The sequence below is a fragment of the Artemia franciscana genome, chromosome 5, assembly GCF_032884065.1.
Source record: "Artemia franciscana chromosome 5, ASM3288406v1, whole genome shotgun sequence".
Classification (NCBI taxonomy): Eukaryota; Metazoa; Arthropoda; class Branchiopoda; order Anostraca; family Artemiidae; genus Artemia; species Artemia franciscana.
This window is the reverse complement of record NC_088867.1, coordinates 3473839-3493569: the sequence shown is the minus strand read 5'-3', so window position 1 is coordinate 3493569 and position 19731 is coordinate 3473839. Positions and strand designations below refer to the sequence as shown.

Below are 19731 nucleotides of genomic sequence, written 5' to 3'. Positions count from 1 at the left end.
AGCATATTCTCAAAATGTTCCACCCATCTGTCTTTAACTTTGTCCTTATCACTAATTGTGGCCCCATTTCTATCTTTAACTGGTACTATTCCGGATTGACTACTCCCTTTCAATTTATTAACATGGCAGTATAATATTTTACTATTATGCCGTCTAGCTGCATCTTCCAGATCCTCAGCAATTTTATCCATGGCCTCCACTTCACATCTCCTTAGTTCATATTTTTAATGCTTTCTCCACTTTCTTTACATTCCTTTTGTTTTCATACGACCTATCACTCAGATAATTCTTGTACAAACCCCTTTTACTCTCTATTAAACCTAAAGCTTTTTCACTAATATTTCTAGTTGCAGTCTTAGTACTTTTCCCTAATACACCATCAGCAACTTCGCAAATTGTTTTTCTAAAATTATTCCACCCATCTTCCACATTGGCAAATTTTAAACGCTCAAGTTTAGTATTCAATTGTTCCTGGAAGGTTTTTACCAAATTTTCATCCGGGGGGTAGTTACCCTGCCGAAATTTCAGCTTTAAATTAACCTTAGACAGTACTAGATGGCGATCTTTACTTTTAACATCAATAACAGCACTCCTATACACCCTAGTATCTTGTATTGATCCTGCTAGTATTCGGTTTATAATAACATAATCAGTAAGGTTTGCTGTTTTACCATTGCGTGAATACCATGTCAACTTATGGGCCATTTTGTGACCAAACACCGTATTGGTTATAGCTAGGTTGTTATACCTACAAAATTTCAAAAGTCTATAGCCATTACTGTTTTCTTTTCCTACACCAAATTGACCTAGGCTACCATCTATCCCTATTTCTACCAGCCTGGGCGTTAAAATCTGCTAGCAAAGACACAATATTTCTACCTGGTACCCTGTATATTTGCTCCTGTAACTGTAAGTAAAATTCATCTGAGTCACTAGTATCTCCATAAGTTGGTTCAACAGTGGCATATACTACTATAACTGATACCCTGAACCTTTTAGTCATAAAATGAGCAAATAAATAAAAAAAACAGGTTTTTTTAAAATGAAAGTAAGGAGCGACATTAAAACTTAAAACAAACAGAAATTACTCCGTGTATGAAAGGGGCTTTTCCTCCTCAACGTCCCGCTCTTTACGCTAAAGTTTGACTATTTCTCTTAACTCTACTTCTTAAAACAGTAAAAAACTTGAGCGTAAAGAGCGGGACGTTGAGGAGGAAAAGCCCCTTTAATATACGGAGTAATTTCTGTTCGTTTTAAGTTTTAATGTCGCTCCTTACTTTCATTTAAAAAAAACTTGATTTTTTATTTAATTTCTGGACGTTTTTTTTAATTAATGCATGTTTTGATCTTGGCTCTCCGCACATAAATAATTAAAACGAAATTTGCATATTAATTTTTTGTGGCTAAATGGTTTTCTTATAGTTTTAATCGGAAGATTTTGAGAAAAAAGGAGAGAGGGAGGAAGCCTAGTTGCCCTCCATTTTTTTGATTACTTAAAAAGGCAACTACAATTTTTAACTTTTTTACAAATATTTTATTAGTAAAAAATATACGTAATTTATGAATTAACTTACGTAACGAACTTCTATATTCGTATGTTTTTATTGCGTATATGCAGGAGTTCAACCCTCGTCGATTCCTCGCTCTTTAAACTAAAGCTTAAATTCTGTCCCAGTTCCTTAAGAATGACCCTTGAATCACAAAGGCCGTAGAATAAATAGTTGAAATTAATAAAAATACTTTAGCGTAAAGAGCGAGGTATTACGAAGAGGTAAACCCCTCATAGTCGCAATAATTTCAGCTCGTTTTAAGTTTTAATGCTGCTCCTCACTTTCAGTAGAAAAAAACTTTTCATATTTATTTTTTCATTGTGTTTTTTTAAATAATGCTAAGAAATCCTGCGCCCCCTTGATTGAAAGTCTCTTCCCCCATGAGAATTTTTCCATGGAAAGATCCTCCCACGTAATCCCCCCACATCAACTCTCCCTCTCAAACCAAAAAAATTCCCCTGAAAACGTCCGTACACTTCCCAGTAACCATTACTATATGTAAACACAGGTCAAAGTTTGTAACTTCCAACCCCTCCCACGGGGACTGCGGGGGAGTAAGTCGTCCACAAAGACATTGTTATTTGGTTTTTCGACTATGGTGAATAAAATGGCTATCTCAGAATTTTGATCCGGTGGCTTTGGAGAAAAAATAAGCGTGGGAGGGGGCCTAGGTGCCCTCCAATTTTTTTGATCGCTTAAAAATGGCACTAGAACTTTTAATTTTCATTAGTAAGAGCCCTCTCAAGACATTCTAGGACCACTGGGTCGATACGATCACTCCTGGAAAAAAAAAAAAAAAAAAAAAAAAAAAAAAAAAAAAAAAAAAAAAAAAAAAAAAAAACACGCATCCGTGATTTGTCTTCTAGCAAAAAAGTGAAATTCCACATTTTTGTAGATAGGAGTTTGAAACTTTTACAATATGGTTCTCTAATATCCTGAATCTGATGGTGTGGTTTCGTTAAGATTGTATGACTTTTAGGGGGTGTTTTCTCCTATTTTCTAAAATAAGGCAAATTTGCTCAGGCTCGTAACTTTTGATAGGTAAGACTAATCTTGATGAAACTTATATATTTAAAATCAGCATAAAAATGCAATTTTTTTATGTGACTATTGGTATCAAATTCCATTTTTTCGAGTTTCGGTTACAATTGAGCCGGGTCGCTCCTTACTACAGTTCGTTACCACAAACTGCTTGATTAGTATTCTATTATTAATACCTTCCCAGCCTAAACAAGACTTCCTTTAAGCTGCTTAAACAAGCAGCTTCCTTATTCATCATGAGCCCTTTTCCCAGTCTATGTACCCCATACTTCCTGCCTGAGTAAACAAATTCTATGTCTCCTAATTTCATGCTTGCTACCCCTGGGATATGAGTTTCTGAAACTCGTAATAAAGCCAGTTCAAACCGTCTTAATTCGTCAGTCAAAATGTCGATGCGATAGTCATTTTTTAACGTCGTAACATTCCAAGTTCCAGCTTTCATGTTCTTTGAATCTTAAATAATGACAAAGACCACACAGCCTTTCCACAATAGAAATACAGAAGAAAGAATAATGAGGACTTTTTTCCCAAGACAGTGAACGAACTAAACCTATTTGAATATTTCGGCCTTATATCTAAGGGCCGTCTTCAGCAAAGAAAATAACAAACAATAACGCAGTTACAATTAAAGTTCTTGGTTGAAAATCCAGTTTTTAAAATAGCCAAGGCACCATCACTTCCTCACGAAAAGTTCAACCAAGACTGTGTGATAAAAGCTAGCATTTTACAAGCTAAAAAGGTTCATTCATTTCACTAACTGTACTTATTAAAAATTCAAATAATTTCTTATTGCGATATTTGCCTTCTCTGCAGCTAATCTTGTATTTCTTTTGGGATTGGGCTTGTTTTTATTCGTTCCTATTTTTGTTTTTTTTTTAATCAGGCTATTTTCCATAATTAATTTTATGTACACAGGGTTGAGTGTGTATTCACCCAAGTCTCTATTTAGGGATGTATTATTATTTAAGTTTCGTTTGATCCTGATTGCCTCGCAGACAGTTTGTTTGATTTCTAGGTCATTGCTCATTAGAATTGTTTCGTCAAATAGAACATAATGATTTGGATTTTCAAAAAATATTATTGCTGAAAGCTGAATCGAAAGATATGGAGTTATTTTTAGATTTTAATGTTTTTTTTTAATGAAATAATAATACATCCCTAAATAAAGACTTGAGTGAATACACGCTCAACCCTATGTACGCAAAATTAATTATAGAAAATAACCTTATTCAAAACAAAACACAATAGGAATGAATAAAAACAAGCCCAGTCCCAAAAGAAATACAAGATTAGCTACAGAGAAGGCAAATATCAATCAGTTCGTAGTAACGAAATGTAGTAAGGAGCAACCCGGCTCAATAGTAAACGAAACTCTAAAAAATAGAATTTTGATACTAAAAGATACATCAAAAGAATCGGATTTTTATGCTGATTTTATTATATAAGTTTCATCAAATTTAATCTTTGTCATCGAAAGTTACGAGCCTGAAAAAATTTGCCTTTTTTCCGAAAATAAGGGGAAACACCCCCTAAAAGTGATAGAATCTCAACAAAAATCACACCATCACATTCAGCTTATCACAGAACCCTATTGCAAAAAATTCAAGATCCTATCTACAAAAACATGGAATTTCGCATTTTTTGCCGGAAGACAGATCACGGGTGCGTGTTTATTTGTTTGTTGTTTTTTTTTTCTTTTCCCCTGGGGTCATCGTATCGACCAAATGATCCTAGAATGTCGCAAGAGGGCTCATTATAACGGAAATGAAAAGCTCTAGTGCCATTTTTAAGTGACCAAAATAATTGGAGGGCACCTAGGCCCCCTCCCACGCTCATTTGTTCCTCAAAGTCAACGGATCAAAATTTAAAAACAGCCATTTTGTTCAACATAGTCGAAAACCATAATAACTATGTCTTTGGGGATGACTTATTCCCCCAAAATCACCGGGGTAGGGGCGGCAAGTTACAAACTTTGACCAGTGTTTACATACAGTAACGGTAATTGGGAAGTGTATAGACGTTTACAGGGGGATTTTTCAGGGTTGAGGGGAGGGGGCTATGTGGGAAGATCTTTCCTGGGATAAATATGTCATGGGGGAAGAGAAATTCAATGAAAAGGGCGCAGGATTTTCTAGCATTACTTTGAAAAAAAAAACAATGAAAAAATAAACATGAAAAAGTTTTTTCAATTGAAAGTAAGGAGTAGCATTAAATCTTAAAATGAACAGAGATTATTACGCATATGAGGGGTTCTTCTATTCCTAAATACCTCGTTCTTTATGCTAAAGTATCTTTAGTAATTTCAACTATTTATTCTATGGCCTTTCTGATTCAGGGGTCATTCTTAAAGCATTGGGACAAAACTTGAGCTTTAGAGTAAAGAGCGAGGTATTAATGAGGGGACTAATCCCCTCATATACATAATAAAAATATAAGAGTATAGAAGTTTGTTACTTAAGTTAATTCTCAAGTTATGTATATTTTTTACTAATAAAAACGCTCGTTAAAAATTAAAAGTTCTAGTTGCCTTTTTAAGTAACCGAAAAATTGGAGGGCAACTAGGCCTCCTTCCCCACCCCTTATTTCTCAAAATCGTCTGATCAAAACTAATAGAAAGCCATTTAGCCAAAAAAAGAATTATTATGCAATTTTCATCTTAGTAATTTATGTGTGGAGAGCCAAAATCAAACATGCATTAATTCAAAAACGTTCAGAAATTAAATAAAAAAAAAATAGTTTTTTTAAACTGAAAGTAAGGAGCGACATTAAAATTTAAAACCAACAGAAATTACTCTGTTTATGAAAGGGGCTGCTCCCTTCTCAACGCCCCGCTCTTTACGCTAAAGTTTTTTACTGTTTAATAAAGTAAAATTGAGAGAAAGAGTCAAAATTTAGCGTAAAGAGCGGGGCGTTGAGAAGGGAACAGCCCCTTTCATACACGGAGTAATTTCTATTCGTTTTAAGTTTTAATGTCGCTCCTTGTTTTCAGTTAAAAAAAAACTAGTTTTTTTATTTAATCGCAATAAGAAATTATGCTTTGGCATAGTTTCCATGTATACTAGTATTGATGTTTTAAAATCTGAGCAATTATTACAAAATAAACTGGAAAAAAATTATCATCTAATCGAAGAGTCAGCTATAGGTCTAGACATTGATGTTCTCATGCATTTGGTTAAATTGTGTAACAAATATTCCATGCACTTCCAGTTTCGAGATTCATATTACAAACAGGTAAGGGGCCTTCCTATGGGATCACCTCTATCAGGCCTACTCGCAAATATTTTCGTCGAGAATCTAGAAAATTGGGCCCTGGATTCGTATTTTCTTTATCGTGTGTTTTGGGGACGTTTCAAGGACGACGTAATTTCAGTTTGGAATTATGGCGAAAGTAAACTTAAAGGTTTTCTAGAACATTTAAATACTTACGAAATAAACCTGCGATTCACTCTAGAGACCGAAACAGATGGAAAAATACATTTTTTAGATGTATTGATAATACGTAAAGTGAATAAACTTGATTTTACGGTTTACAAAAAACCTACGCATAATAATAGATGCCTTCACTTCAAATATAAACATCCTCCACGGGTCAAAAGAAGTGTGGTAATGTCTCTTATGGATAGAGTACTTAATACCTGTTCATAGCCGTATTTTTGAATTTGATTGAATTTTATTACGGACATACTTGTTGGCAACGGGTACCCAATTTTTCTCATAAATGCTGTTATTGCTTAAAGATTAAAGATGCATTTTTCTAAAGCCTTAAATCCCACACCAGTAATCGATTCGAATAAACCCAAAATCACGATTTATCTACCTTATATTCCTAAAATTACTTCAAAACTGAAAAAAGTTAGTTTAAAAAATAATTTACGTGTTGTTTTCACAAGCAATTTAAGTATAATGAATCTTCTCAATTCTGGTAAGGATAAAGCCCCAGTTACTCGTCTAAGAGGGGTGTATGAAATACCATGTAGTTGTGTAAATTATTAAACTAGTCAAACTTACCAAAATTTAGGAACAAGATTACAGCAACACAAAGAAAGTATTGAAAAAGCATTAAAATCTAAAAATAACTCAATATATTTCGATTCAGATTTAAGCAATCAATGTCCTAGGAATCAAACAAACTGTCCGCAAGGCAATCGAAATCAAACGAAACTTAAATAATAATACATCCCTAAATAGAGACTTGGGTGAAAACACACTCAACCCTATGTACACAAAATTAATTATAGAAAATAACCTAATTAAAAAAAAACAAAAATAGGAACGAATTAAAACAAACCCAATCCCAAAAGAAATACAAGATTAGCTGCAGAGAAGGCAAATATCGCAATAAGAAATTATTCCAATTTTTAATAAATACAGTTAGCGAAATGAATGAACCGTTTTAGCTTGTAAAATGTTAGCTCTTATCACAAAGTCTTGGCTGAACTTTTCGTAAGGAAGTGATGATGCCTTGGCTATTTTAAAAACTGGATTTTTAACCTAGAACTTTTGTTGTAAGTACATTATTGTTTGTTATTTCCTTTGCTGAAGACGGCCCTTAGATATTGGGCCGAAATATTCAAATAGGTTTTGTTCGTTCACTGTCTTGGGAAAAAAGTCTTCATTTTTCTCTCTTCTGTATCTCTTTAAATCTTTGAAATTATTTTGGCCTCAGGAAAAGCAATGGTCCTGGATACCAGTGCAGGACGGGAACCAACATATCTTCTCAGGTCTACACCGAAGCGCTTAAGCCGGCTCAGAATCGCACAGCAAGAAGTCCCTGGGACCTCCAGTAAGTTTGAGGCTTTGTGCAATCCTGGGCCCATCTTGGTCACAACATGGTTTTCAGCACTTGGAGATCCTCTTCTATCAACAAGAGTCGAAATCCTGCACAAACAAAGTCCCATTATAAATTCATTCCTACAAATATTATACTACTACGGGGAAGCAGCCCATAGTAGATAAATTAGATAAAATAATATGAAAAAGACTATCAAACAGTTCGTGGTAACGAACTGTAATAAGGAGCGACACGGCTCAATTGTAACCAAATCTCTAAAAAATGGAATTTCGGTATCAATAGCTACATCAAAAGAGTCGCATTTTAATTATAATTTTAAATATATAAGTTTCATCAAGTTTAGTAATACCCATCGAAAGTTATTATTTGTTTATTGTTTTTTTTCCAGGGGTGATCGTATCGACCCAGTGGTCCTAGAATGTTGCGAGAGGTCTCATTCTAATGGAAATGAAAAGTCCCTTTTTAAGTGACTGAAAAAACTGGTGGGCACCTAGGCCCCCTCCCACGCTAATTATTTTCCCAAAGTCACCGGATCAAAATTCTGAGATAGCCATTTTATTCAGTGTATTCGAAAAACCTTATAACTATGTCCTTGGGGACGACTCACTCCCTCACAGTCCCCGTGGGAGGGGCTACAAGTTACAAACTTTGACCAGTGATTACATATAGTAATGGTTATGGGGAAGTGTACAGACATCTTCAGGAGGGTTCTTTGGTTGGGGGGAGGGGTTGAGAAGAGGGGGATATGTTGTGGGAACTTTCCATCGAGGAATTTTTCATTGGGGAAGAAAATTTCCATGAAGAGAGCGGAGGATTTTCTAGCATTATCCAAAAAAAACAATGAAAAATAAATATGAAAAAGTTTTTTCAACTGGAAGTAAGGAGCAGCATTAAAACTTAAAACGAACAGATTTTATTATGCATATGAGGGGCTCACCTCCTCCTAATACCTCACTCTTTATGCTAAAGCATTTTTAGTAATTTCAACTATTTATTCTACGGCTTTTGTGATACAGGGGTCATTCTTAAGGATAAGGGACAAAATTTAAGCTTTAATGTAAAGAGAGAAAGGTACTGACGGGGGGGGGGAGGATGTCTTGAGAACTCAATTTCATAAGGACGATTATCCATCTTAGTTTTAATATGGCCCTGTCAGGACAGAGGCTATAATTCTGTTATATAATAATCACATAACAAACAGTCTTAAAACTGAATACAGACTTACCTTTGCCTACAATGCTACGGACCACAGTTGCATTATAAGGATTTATTATCTCATTTTTGAACTCCTCCCCATTCACTGCTTGCTCGTATAGATCAACCATAAATTTGGGTGGATTTTGGAGCCTTCGACCAGAAACCTTAAACAGAACTAATTTTTGTAAATACGATAATAATAGTAATCAAAACAATAATAGTGATAGTAATAACCCATGTAATGTATAATTATACTATTATTATTGATCATATATATATATATATATATATATATATATATATATATATATATATATATATATATATATATATATATATATATATATATATATATATATATATATATATATATATATATATATATATATATATATATATATATATATATATATATATATATATATGTATATATATATATACATATAAAAATAAGTTGTTTGTGTGTCTGTCAAACATGACGTCAGTCGACAAACAAACATGACGTCAGTCGACAGACACACAAACAACTTATTTTTATCGTCATGAAGTTAGTTGTCGTCATGTTTATTATGCCGATAACGTCATTAAAGGTATTTAAGAAAATCATTAAAAGGCAAATTTTTAATTGTAAGAAGATCGTGGACGGAAAAATGTTTAATTGTAAAATGACTGAAGAACCTACAATGGCAACAGCCGAGGAAGCTGCTCAAAGAGTCTATGCCCAAAAACTTGCGGCTGATGGAGAAAGTAAGAAAAGAAAGCGTGCCGAGGAATCATAAGAACAGCAAGAAAACAGGCTTGCGGCTGATAGAGAAAGTAAGAACAGAAAGCGTCCCGAGGAATCACAATATATATGTATTATATATATATATATATTTATATAAATTTATTTATATAAATTATATATATTTACATTATATTTATATTTATTTACATTATATATTTATATTTATTTACATATATATATATATATCTATATATATAAAAATAAGTTGTCTGTCTGTGGATGGATGGATCAGGTGATTAGCAATCAACAATGCACCGGGACACAGGGAGTATAAATGACGACCAGGACATAAGTAAAAAAAAAATAAAAAAACTAAAAAAAAGGTAAAAACTACAAAAAAACTAAAAAGAAAAAAAAACTAAAAACTAATAAAAAAACTAAAAAATCTAAAAATCTAAATAAACTAAAAAAGAAAAAAAAAGGAAAAAAATAAAGGAGAAAAACAAAACTTAAAAAAAGGCAAAAACTACAAAAAAAACTAAAAACTAATAAAAAAAGTAAAAAAGCTAAAAAACTAAAAAAACTAAAAAAAACTAAAAAAAGGTAAAAAACTAAAAAAAAATAAAAAATAAAAAAAAATAAAAAAAAGGAAAAAACTGAAAAATAAGCTAAAATAAAGGTAAAAACCAATAAAAAACTAAAAAGAAAAAAAGGAAAAAACTAAAAAAAATTTCATCTAAAAAACTAAAAAAAACTAAAAAAGGTAAAAACTAAAAGAACTAAAAAAGAAAAAAATAAATGACGACACTCAAAGAGAAAGCGACCAGGACAAAAGGAATGTTCGATTAGCAATCAACAAAGCACCGGGACACAGGGAGTATAAATGACGACCAGGACATAAGTAAAAAAAAACTAACAAAACTAAAAAGAAGGTAAAAACTACAAAAAAACTAAAAAGAAAAAAAAACTAAAAACTAATAAAAAAAACTAAAAAATCTAAAAATCTAAATAAACTAAAAAAGAAAAAAAAAGGAAAAAAATAAAGGAGAAAAACAAAACTAAAAAACGAATGTATATACAGACCGGGACACCGGGATACAAATGACGACCGGGACACAGGGAATATAAATGACGACCGGGACACAGGGACACAACTACAACGGGGACACCGGGGGAAACAGGGGGATATAAATGACGACCGGGACACCGGGACAGGGAATGGTCGATTAGCAATCACCATCAACAAAGCTCAAGGGCAATCATTAGAATCATGAGGTATAGATCTGAATACAGATTGTTTTCCCATGGACCATTATATGTTGCATGTTCAAGAGTCGGTAAACCTGACAATCTATTTATATGCAAAGACAATGGGACAGCAAAGAATGTTGTATATTCGCAAGTTTTACGTAGTTAAAACCATATATATATATATATATATATATATATATATATATATATATATATATATATATATATATATATATATATCTATATTCACAGGTGGTACATAGGGACACAACTACAATGGCGCGTAACTATTATGGCGCGTAACGACTTACGCGCGCGGGGGGGCTTGGGGGGGCGCGAAGCGCCCCACCAACTAGGTGTTGGGGTGGCGCGAAGCGCCACCCCAACAGCTAGTATATATATATATATATATATATATATATATATATATATATATATATATATATATATATATATATATGTATATATATGTATATATATGTATGTATATATATATATATATATATATATATATATATATATATATATATATATATATATATATATATATATATATATATATATATATATATATATATATATATATAAATAAGTTGTCTGTCTATGGATCTGTGGATCAGGTGACGTCATGTTTCTGTGTCGGCTGACGTCATGAAATTAGTTGTCGTCATTTTTGCTTTGACGGTGACGTCATTCAAGTTATATAAGACATATGTTCACGTAGAAATCTATTAATGTTTAAGTTTACAATGACTAATGAAGATGCTCAAAGAGTCTATGCCAAAAAACTTGCTGCTGATAGAGAAAGTCAGAAGAGAAAGCGTGCCGAGGAACTGCCAGAGCAACGCGAAAGCAGACTTGCTGCTAAAAGATAAAGTGAAAAAATAAGGCGTGCCGAGGAATCAAAAGAACAGCAGGGAAACAGGCTTGAGGCTGATAGAGAAAGAAAGAACAGAAAGCATACCGAGGAACTACCAGAGCAACCCGGAAGCAGACTTGCTGCTAAAAGAGATGTGAAAAAAGAAGGCGTGCCGAGGAATTACAAGAACAGCAAGAAATCAGGCTTGCTGCTGATAGAGAAAGTAAGAAAAGCAAGCGTGCCGAGGAATCACAAGAACAGCAAGAAATCAGGCTTGCTGCTGATAGAGAAAGTAAGAAAAGAAAGCGTGCCGAGGAATCAGAGCAACCTGAAAGTTATCGCCTGGCATTCAGGTACAACCCAGTCGATGATTATAGCTTGAGTAGATGTGTCCAAATCGGGACAATGTCTAAAATTTGTCCCTATTGCAAGGCCTTGAAATTCAATGGTGAAACAATGGGAATGTGTTGCGCCTCAGGAAAAGTTAAACTTCCTCTATTGGCTGCACCACCAGAGCCATTGAAGACTTTCCTTACTGGAACTACGTCAGAATCTAAGCGTTTTTTGTCAAAAATCAGACAATACAACTCATGTTTCCAAATGACGTCGTTTGGAGCCCAAATCGAAAATCCAGATCAATTTATGTCTACTTCCAAAGTAAAAGGGCAAATTTATCATAAAGCAGGGTCCCTTCTACCATTCTTAAGCGAGAATCATATATTTTTACAATTGTACTTCATCAGTGATAGAAATTCTGAATTGAATGCACGTTGCGAAATTTCACCCAACGTTGAAAGGACAATCGTTTCCCAATTGCAACATCTTTTCCACGAAAATAACAATTTAGTGCGTCTGTTCAAAACAGCCATCGATTTGATGCCTAGTGATACGCATAAAATTGTTATTTCCGCTGACAAAACGCCTCCTGGCCAACATGTGCGTAGATACAATGCTCCGACTATCGACGAAGTGGCAATCGTTATGGTCGGTGATCAGTTTTTACCTCGAGATATTATTCTTCATAAGCGAAACGCTCAGTTGTTAAGAATTGCTGAAACTCATCGATGCTACGATGCCCTACAATATCCTATCATTTTTTGGGATGGAGCCGACGGCTATCACTTTAATATTAAATTGATGAATCCAGCCACTAACAAAGAAATGAATAAGAAATGCAGTGCAATGCATTATTATTCCTATAGACTAATGATTCAGCAGGATGAAGAAAATTATATTTTAAAATGCCGTGAATTGTTTCACCAACTCGTCGTGGATATGTATGCTAAAATTGAATCAGAACGTTTGCTATATATCCGCCTGAATCAGACCAAGCTCCGCTCTGAACAATACATTCATTTGCGAGATGCAGTTATAAATGACGGTAATACCACAAACGTTGGAAGATTAACAATTTTACCTTCGTCATATGCTGGCAGTCCCCGTCATATGCATGAATATGCTCAAGATGCTATTGCGTATGTTCGTCTCTATGGTCGTCCAGATTTATTTATTACATTTACATGTAATCAATCTTGGGACGAGATACTGCAGCTTTTACTTCAAGGACAATCGGCGGTTCATAGGCATGACATTACGGCACGTGTCTTCCGGCAAAAGTTGAAATCACTGATAAACTACCTTGTAAAACATGAAGTGTTTGGGTCAGTGCGATGCTGGATGTACTCAGTGGAATGGCAAAAACGAGGTTTGCCACACGCACATATACTAATCTGGCTACATAAAAAAATTACTTCGAACGAAATTGATGATGTGATTTCCGCTGAAATACCTTATAAGAATGTCGATAAGGGGTTACATGTTATTATTGTAAAAAATATGATACATGGACCTTGCGGTGCACTGAACGAAAATTCACCATGCATGGCCAAAGGAAGGTGCACAAATCAATATCCTCGACTTTTAGTACCCAAAACAATTACTGGCAATGATGGTAACCCACAATATAGAAGAAGATCTACTGAAGATGGCGGTAAAACAGCAATAATAAAGAAGCGTATCGGTACCACCATCGAAGTAGATAACCAGTGGGTTGTTCCATATTCCCCATTATTATCAAAAACATTTAATGCACACATAAACGTTGAATACTGTAACTCCGTAAAGGCAATCAAATACATATGTAAATATATCAACAAAGGCAGTGACATGGCAGTTTTTGGCTTGCAGTCCGAAATCAAAGATTTCGATGAAATCGTAGAATATCAGGCTGGAAGATACATAAGCAGTAATGAAGCTGTTTGGCGAATTCTTTCATTTCCGATACATGAACGTAGTCCAGCTGTTGTTCACTTAGCGGTACATTTACAGAATGGTCAACGTGTTTATTTCACGGAAACCAACGTGCAACAAAGAGTCCTGAATCCACCGGATACAACATTAACAGCTTTTTTTTCGCTTTGCAAAAATGATTCTTTTGCAAAAAAACTGCTGTATACTGAAGTGCCTTCGTATTACACGTGGAATACTAAAAATAAAGTATTTGAACGTCGAAAACAGGGTAAGTCAGTCGACGGCCAACCTACCATCTTCAAAGATACCACGATAGGAAGACTCTACACCGTTCACCCCAATCAACATGAATGCTTCTTTCTACGCCTGCTTTTGGTGAATGTACCCGGTCCGACATCCTTTGAGTATTTGAGGACTGTAAATGGTACTATACATGACACTTACCGTAGTGCATACCAAGCTCTGAATTTATTGGAGAATGACCAACACTGGGATAACTGCATCAATGACGCGTGCGAAACGTCAACCCCAAGTCAAATTCGTGCATTGTTTGGCATCATTTTAACAACTTGCTCTCCATCAGCTCCTACAGAGTTATGGGAAAATATAAGTCAAAAATGTCCGAAGATATACTTCATCGAAAACAGTTAGAGACGTCAGATATGACTTTTGATTTTACATCAGAAATTTATAACTACACTTTAGTTGTTATAGAAGATTTGTGCGTAAGTATGGCAAACAAACCTCTTCAGGATTTGGGAATGCCTTCACCTAACCGTATCGCTGCTGTTTCGACATGTGTAGAATTGGATCGTGAACAAAGTTACAGTACGAGTGATCTATTGTCGTATGTACAAAATAACATTTCCAAGTTAACGTCGGAACAAAAAGACATTTATGATACGATAATGCATTGTGTCGATAACAACGTTGGAGAAATTTTCTTTTTGGATGCGCCAGGAGGTACTGGTAAAACGTTTGTGATAAAACTGATTCTGGCATCAATTCGATCAAAAAATGATATAGCGTTGGCAATTGCGTCGTCCGGAATAGCCGCAACATTGCTGCCTGGTGGAAGAACTGCTCATTCCGCTTTGAAATTGCCTCTGAACTTGCATTCTACAGAAACTCCCACGTGCAATATTTCCAAATCATCTGGGATGGGTAAAGTATTGCAGCAATGCAAACTTACTATTTGGGATGAGTGCACAATGGCAAACAAAAAATCGCTCGAGGCTCTGGATCAATGCTTGAAAGATTAGCGAGGGAAGTCGAAACCCTTTGGCAGCACCTTAATATTGCTTGCCGGAGATTTCAGGCAAACATTACCTATAATACCTAGATCAACTCCTGCAGACGAAATGAATGCTTGCCTGAAAAATTCTAATTTATGGGCACATGTAAAAACATTAAAATTAACTACAAATATGCGTGTCCGATTGCAAAACGATGACTCTGGTCAAACATTTTCAGATCAATTGCTGGCAATAGGAAACGGAAAGCTCCCAGTAGACTCAATTTCAGGACGTATACAACTACCTGCTGATTTCTGTAATTTAGTGACGTCCAAAAATGAATTGATTGAAAAAGTATTTCCGAATATTCTACAAAATTATAAAAATAATAAATGGCTAAGTGAAAGAGCGATTCTCGCACCCAAAATTATAGACGTCCACGAAATCAACAATATTGTTTTGACCAAGATTCAAGACCAGGCAGTCCTTTACAAGTCAGTCGACACAGTTTTGGAACCAAATGAAGCGGTTAATTATCCATCTGAATTTTTAAATTCCATAGATCTTTCAGGGTTTCCACCACACGTGCTACAACTAAAAATAGGCGTACCAATAATACTTTTAAGAAATATAAACCCACCAAAGCTTTGCAATGGCACTCGACTGGCCGTAAAAAAAAACAATGGAAAACCTAATAGAGGCCACAATCTTGACAGGGCCTTTTGAGGGTGAGGCTGTTCTTATTCCTCGCATTCCCATGATTCCAACGGATCTGCCTTTTCAATTTAAAAGATTGCAATTCCCAATTCGATTAGCATTTGCAAAAACCATTAACAAAGCTCAAGGTCAATCATTAGAAAAATGTGGTATTGATCTTAATACTGATTGTTTTTCCCATGGACAATTGTACGTTGCATGTTCGAGGGTCGGTAAACCTGACAATCTATTTATATGCAGCGACAATTGGACAGCGAAGAATGTTGTATATTCGCAAGTTTTACGCAGTTAATTTGTATTTTGGAACCAAATGAAGCGGTTAATTATCCATCTGAATTTTTTAATTCCATAGATCCTTTAGGGTTTCCACCACACGTGCTACAACTAAAAATAGGCATACCAATAATACTTTTAAGAAATATCAACCCACCAAAGCTTTGCAATGGCACGCGACTTGCCGTAAAAAAAAACAATGGAAAACCTAATAGAGGCCACAATCTTGACAGGGCCTTATGAGGGTGAGGCTGTTCTTATTCCTCGCATTCCCATGATTCCAACGGATCGGCTTTTTCAATTTAAAAGATTGCAATTCCCAATTCGATTAGCATTTGCAACCACCATCAACAAAGCTCAAGGGCAATCACTAGAAAAATGCTGTATAGATCTTAATACAGATTGCTTTACCAATGTACAATTGTATGTTGCATCTTTGAGGGTCGGTAAACCTGACAATCTATTTATACGCACAGACAATGGGACAGTGAAGACTGTTGTATATTCACAAGTTTTACGTAGTTAATTTGTATTGTATCTATCTATCTATCTATCTATATAAAAACGAGTTGTGTGTATACATGTTTGTTTGTTTGTAAAAAGAACGTTTGCATATGACGTCATTATTAGTACATACGGCTTTGTATATGGACAGACAATGGGAAAGCCAAGAATGTTGTATATTCGAAATTTTTACGTAGTTTGAAACATATATATAAATCTATCTATATTCACAGGTGGGATACAGGGACACAACTACAATGGCGCGTAACTAATATGGCGCGTAACGACTTACGCGCGCGGGGGGGCTTGGGGGGGCGCGAAGCGCCCCACCAACTAGGTGTTGGGGTGGCGCGAAGCGCCACCCCAACAGCTAGTATATATATCTTCTATATATATAAAAATAAGTTGTCTGTGGATCTGTGGATCGTGGATCAGGTGACGTCATGTTTGTCCGCATATGACGTCTGAATTATTTCACACTAATACAAAAGAAGAAAAAAACTAAAAAAGGTAAAAACTACAAAAAAAACTAAAAAGAAAAAAAAACTAAAAAAGCTAAAAAACTAAAAAAAAACTAAAAAAAAGGTAAAAATCTAATAACTAAAAAAAAACTGAAAAAAAATAAAAAAAAGGCAAAAACTACAAAAAAATAAAAACTAATAAAAAAACTAAAAAAGCTAAAAAACTAAAAAAACTAAAAAAAACTAAAAAAAGGTAAAAAACTAAAAAAACTAAAAACTAAAAAAGAAAAAAACTAAAAAAAAGGAAAAAACTGAAAAATAAAAGAGAAAAAGAAAACTAAAAAAATATGAATAAATATATATAAAAATAAGTTGTTTGTGGGTTATGTCTGTCTGTCTGTCTGTCGAGTGACGTCGTGTTTGTCCGCATATGACGTCTGAATTATTTCACACTAAAACAAAAGAAGAAAAAAAAACTAAAAAAGGTAAAAACTACAAAAAAAACTAAAAAGAAAAAAAACTAAAAAAGCTAAAAAACTAAAAAAACTAAAAAAAAAGGTAAAAAACTAAAAACTAAAAAAAAACTGAAAAAACTAAAAAAAGGCAAAAACTAACCGGGACACAGGGAATATAAATGACGACCGGGACACAGGGACACAACTACAATGGGGACGCCGGGGGGCACAGGGGGATATAAATGACGACCGGGACACCGGGACACAAGGAATATAAATGACGCCCGGGACACTCAAAGAGAAATCACAGACTGGAACACCGGGACACAAATGACGACCGGGACACAGGGAATATAAATGACGACCGGGACACAGGGACATAACTACAAAGGGGACGCCGGGGTGCACAGGGGGATATATAAATGACGATGGCGACTCAGGGAATGGTCGATTAGCAATCACCATCAACAAAGCTCAAGGGCAATCATTAGAATCATGAGGTATAGATCTGAATACGGATTGTTTTCCCATGGACTATTATATGTTGCATGTTCAAGAGTCGGTAAACCTGACAATCTATTTATATGCACAGACAATGGGACAGCAAAGAATGTTGTATATTCGCAAGTTTTATGTAGTTAAAAACATATATATATATATATATATATATATATATATATATATATATATATATATATATATATATATATATATATATATATATATATATATATATATATATATATATATATATATATATATATATATATATATATCTATCTATATTCACAGGTAGGACATAGGGACACAACTACAATGGCGCGTAACTAATATGACACATAACGACTTACGCGCGCGGGGGGGCTTGGGGGGGGGGGGCGAAGCGCCCCTCCAACTAGGTGTTGGGGTGGCGCGAAGTGCCACCCCAACAGCTAGTATATCTATATATATATAAATAAGTTGTCTGTCTGTGGATCTGTGGATCAGGTGACGTCATGTTTCTGTGTCGGCTGACGTCATGAAATTAGTTGTCGTCATTTTTGCTTTGACGGTGACGTCATTCAAGATATTTAAGACATATGTTCAGGTAGAAATCTATTAATGTTTAAGTTTACAATGACTGATGAACTTACCATGGCAAAAGCCGATGAAGATGCTCAAAGAGTCTATGCCAAAAAACTTGCTGCTGATAGAGAAAGTCAGAAAAGAAAGCTTGCCGAGGAACTACCAGAGCAACGCGAAAGCAGACTTGCTGCTAAAAGAGAAAGTGAAAAAAGAAGGCGTGCCGAGGAATCAAAAGAACAGCAAGGAAACAGGCTTGAGGCTGATAGAGAAAGAAAGAACAGAAAGCGTGCCGAGGAATCAAAAGAACAGCAAGGAAACAGGCTTGAGGCTGATAGAGAAAGAAAGAACAGAAAGCGTGCCGAGGAACTACCAGAGCAACGCGAAAGCAGACTTGCTGCTAAAAGATAAAGTGAAAAAAGAAGGCGTGCCGAGGAATTACAAGAACAGCAAGAAATCAGGCTTGCTGCTGATAGAGAAAGTAAGAAAAGAAAGCGTGCCGAGGAATCAGAGCAACCTGAAAGTTATCGCCTGGCATTCAGGTACAACCCAGTCGATGATTATAACTTGAGTAGATGTGTTCAAATCGGGACAATGTCTAAAATTTGTCCCTATTGCAAGGCCTTGAAATTCAATGGTGAAACAATGGGAATGTGTTGCGCCTTAGGAAAAGTTAAACTTCCTCTATTGGCTGCACACTTCTTAATACTGATTGTTTTTCCCATGGACAATTGTACGTTGCATGTTCGAGGGTCGGTAAACCTGACAATCTATTTATATGCAGCGACAATTGGACAGCGAAGAATGTTGTATATTCGCAAGTTTTACGCAGTTAATTTGTATTTTGGAACCAAATGAAGCGGTTAATTATCCATCTGAATTTTTAAATTCCATAGATCCTTCAGGGTTTCCACCACACGTTCTACAACTAAAAATAGGCGTACCAATAATACTTTTAAGAAATATCAACCCACCAAAGCTATGCAATGGCACGCGACTTGCCGTAAAAAAAAACAATGGAAAACCTAATAGAGGCCACAATCTTGACAGGGCCTTATGAGGGTGAGGCTGTTCTTATTCCTCGCATTCCCATGATTCCAACGGATCTGCTTTTTCAATTTAAAAGATTGCAATTCCCAATTCGATTAGCATTTGCAACCACCATCAACAAAGCTCAAGGGCAATCACTAGAAAAATGCGGTATAGATCTTAATACAGATTGCTTTACCAATGTACAATTGTATGTTGCATCTTTGAGGGTCAGTAAACCTGACAATCTATTTATACGCACAGACAATGGGACAGCGAAGACTGTTGTATATTCACAAGTTTTACGTAGTTAATTTGTATTGTATCT

The 19731-nt window shown here is 35.1% G+C and overlaps 1 protein-coding gene across 2 annotated transcripts in view; it reads right to left on the bottom strand.

The window, feature by feature from the left end:
* Positions 1 to 19731, bottom strand: part of LOC136026885 (growth/differentiation factor 3-like) — a 55650-nt gene that overhangs the window by 21186 nt on the left and 14733 nt on the right. The window contains exon 1 of one of the 2 annotated variants that reach the window (XM_065703691.1): positions 8609 to 8741. The exons of the other annotated variant lie outside the window; for it this stretch is intronic. Coding sequence (XP_065559763.1) covers positions 8609 to 8708 — 100 coding nt within the window. The 5' untranslated portion in view covers positions 8709 to 8741. Of the gene's footprint in view, positions 1 to 8608; positions 8742 to 19731 lie in introns of those variants that run through there. 2 annotated transcript variants of the gene reach the window in all.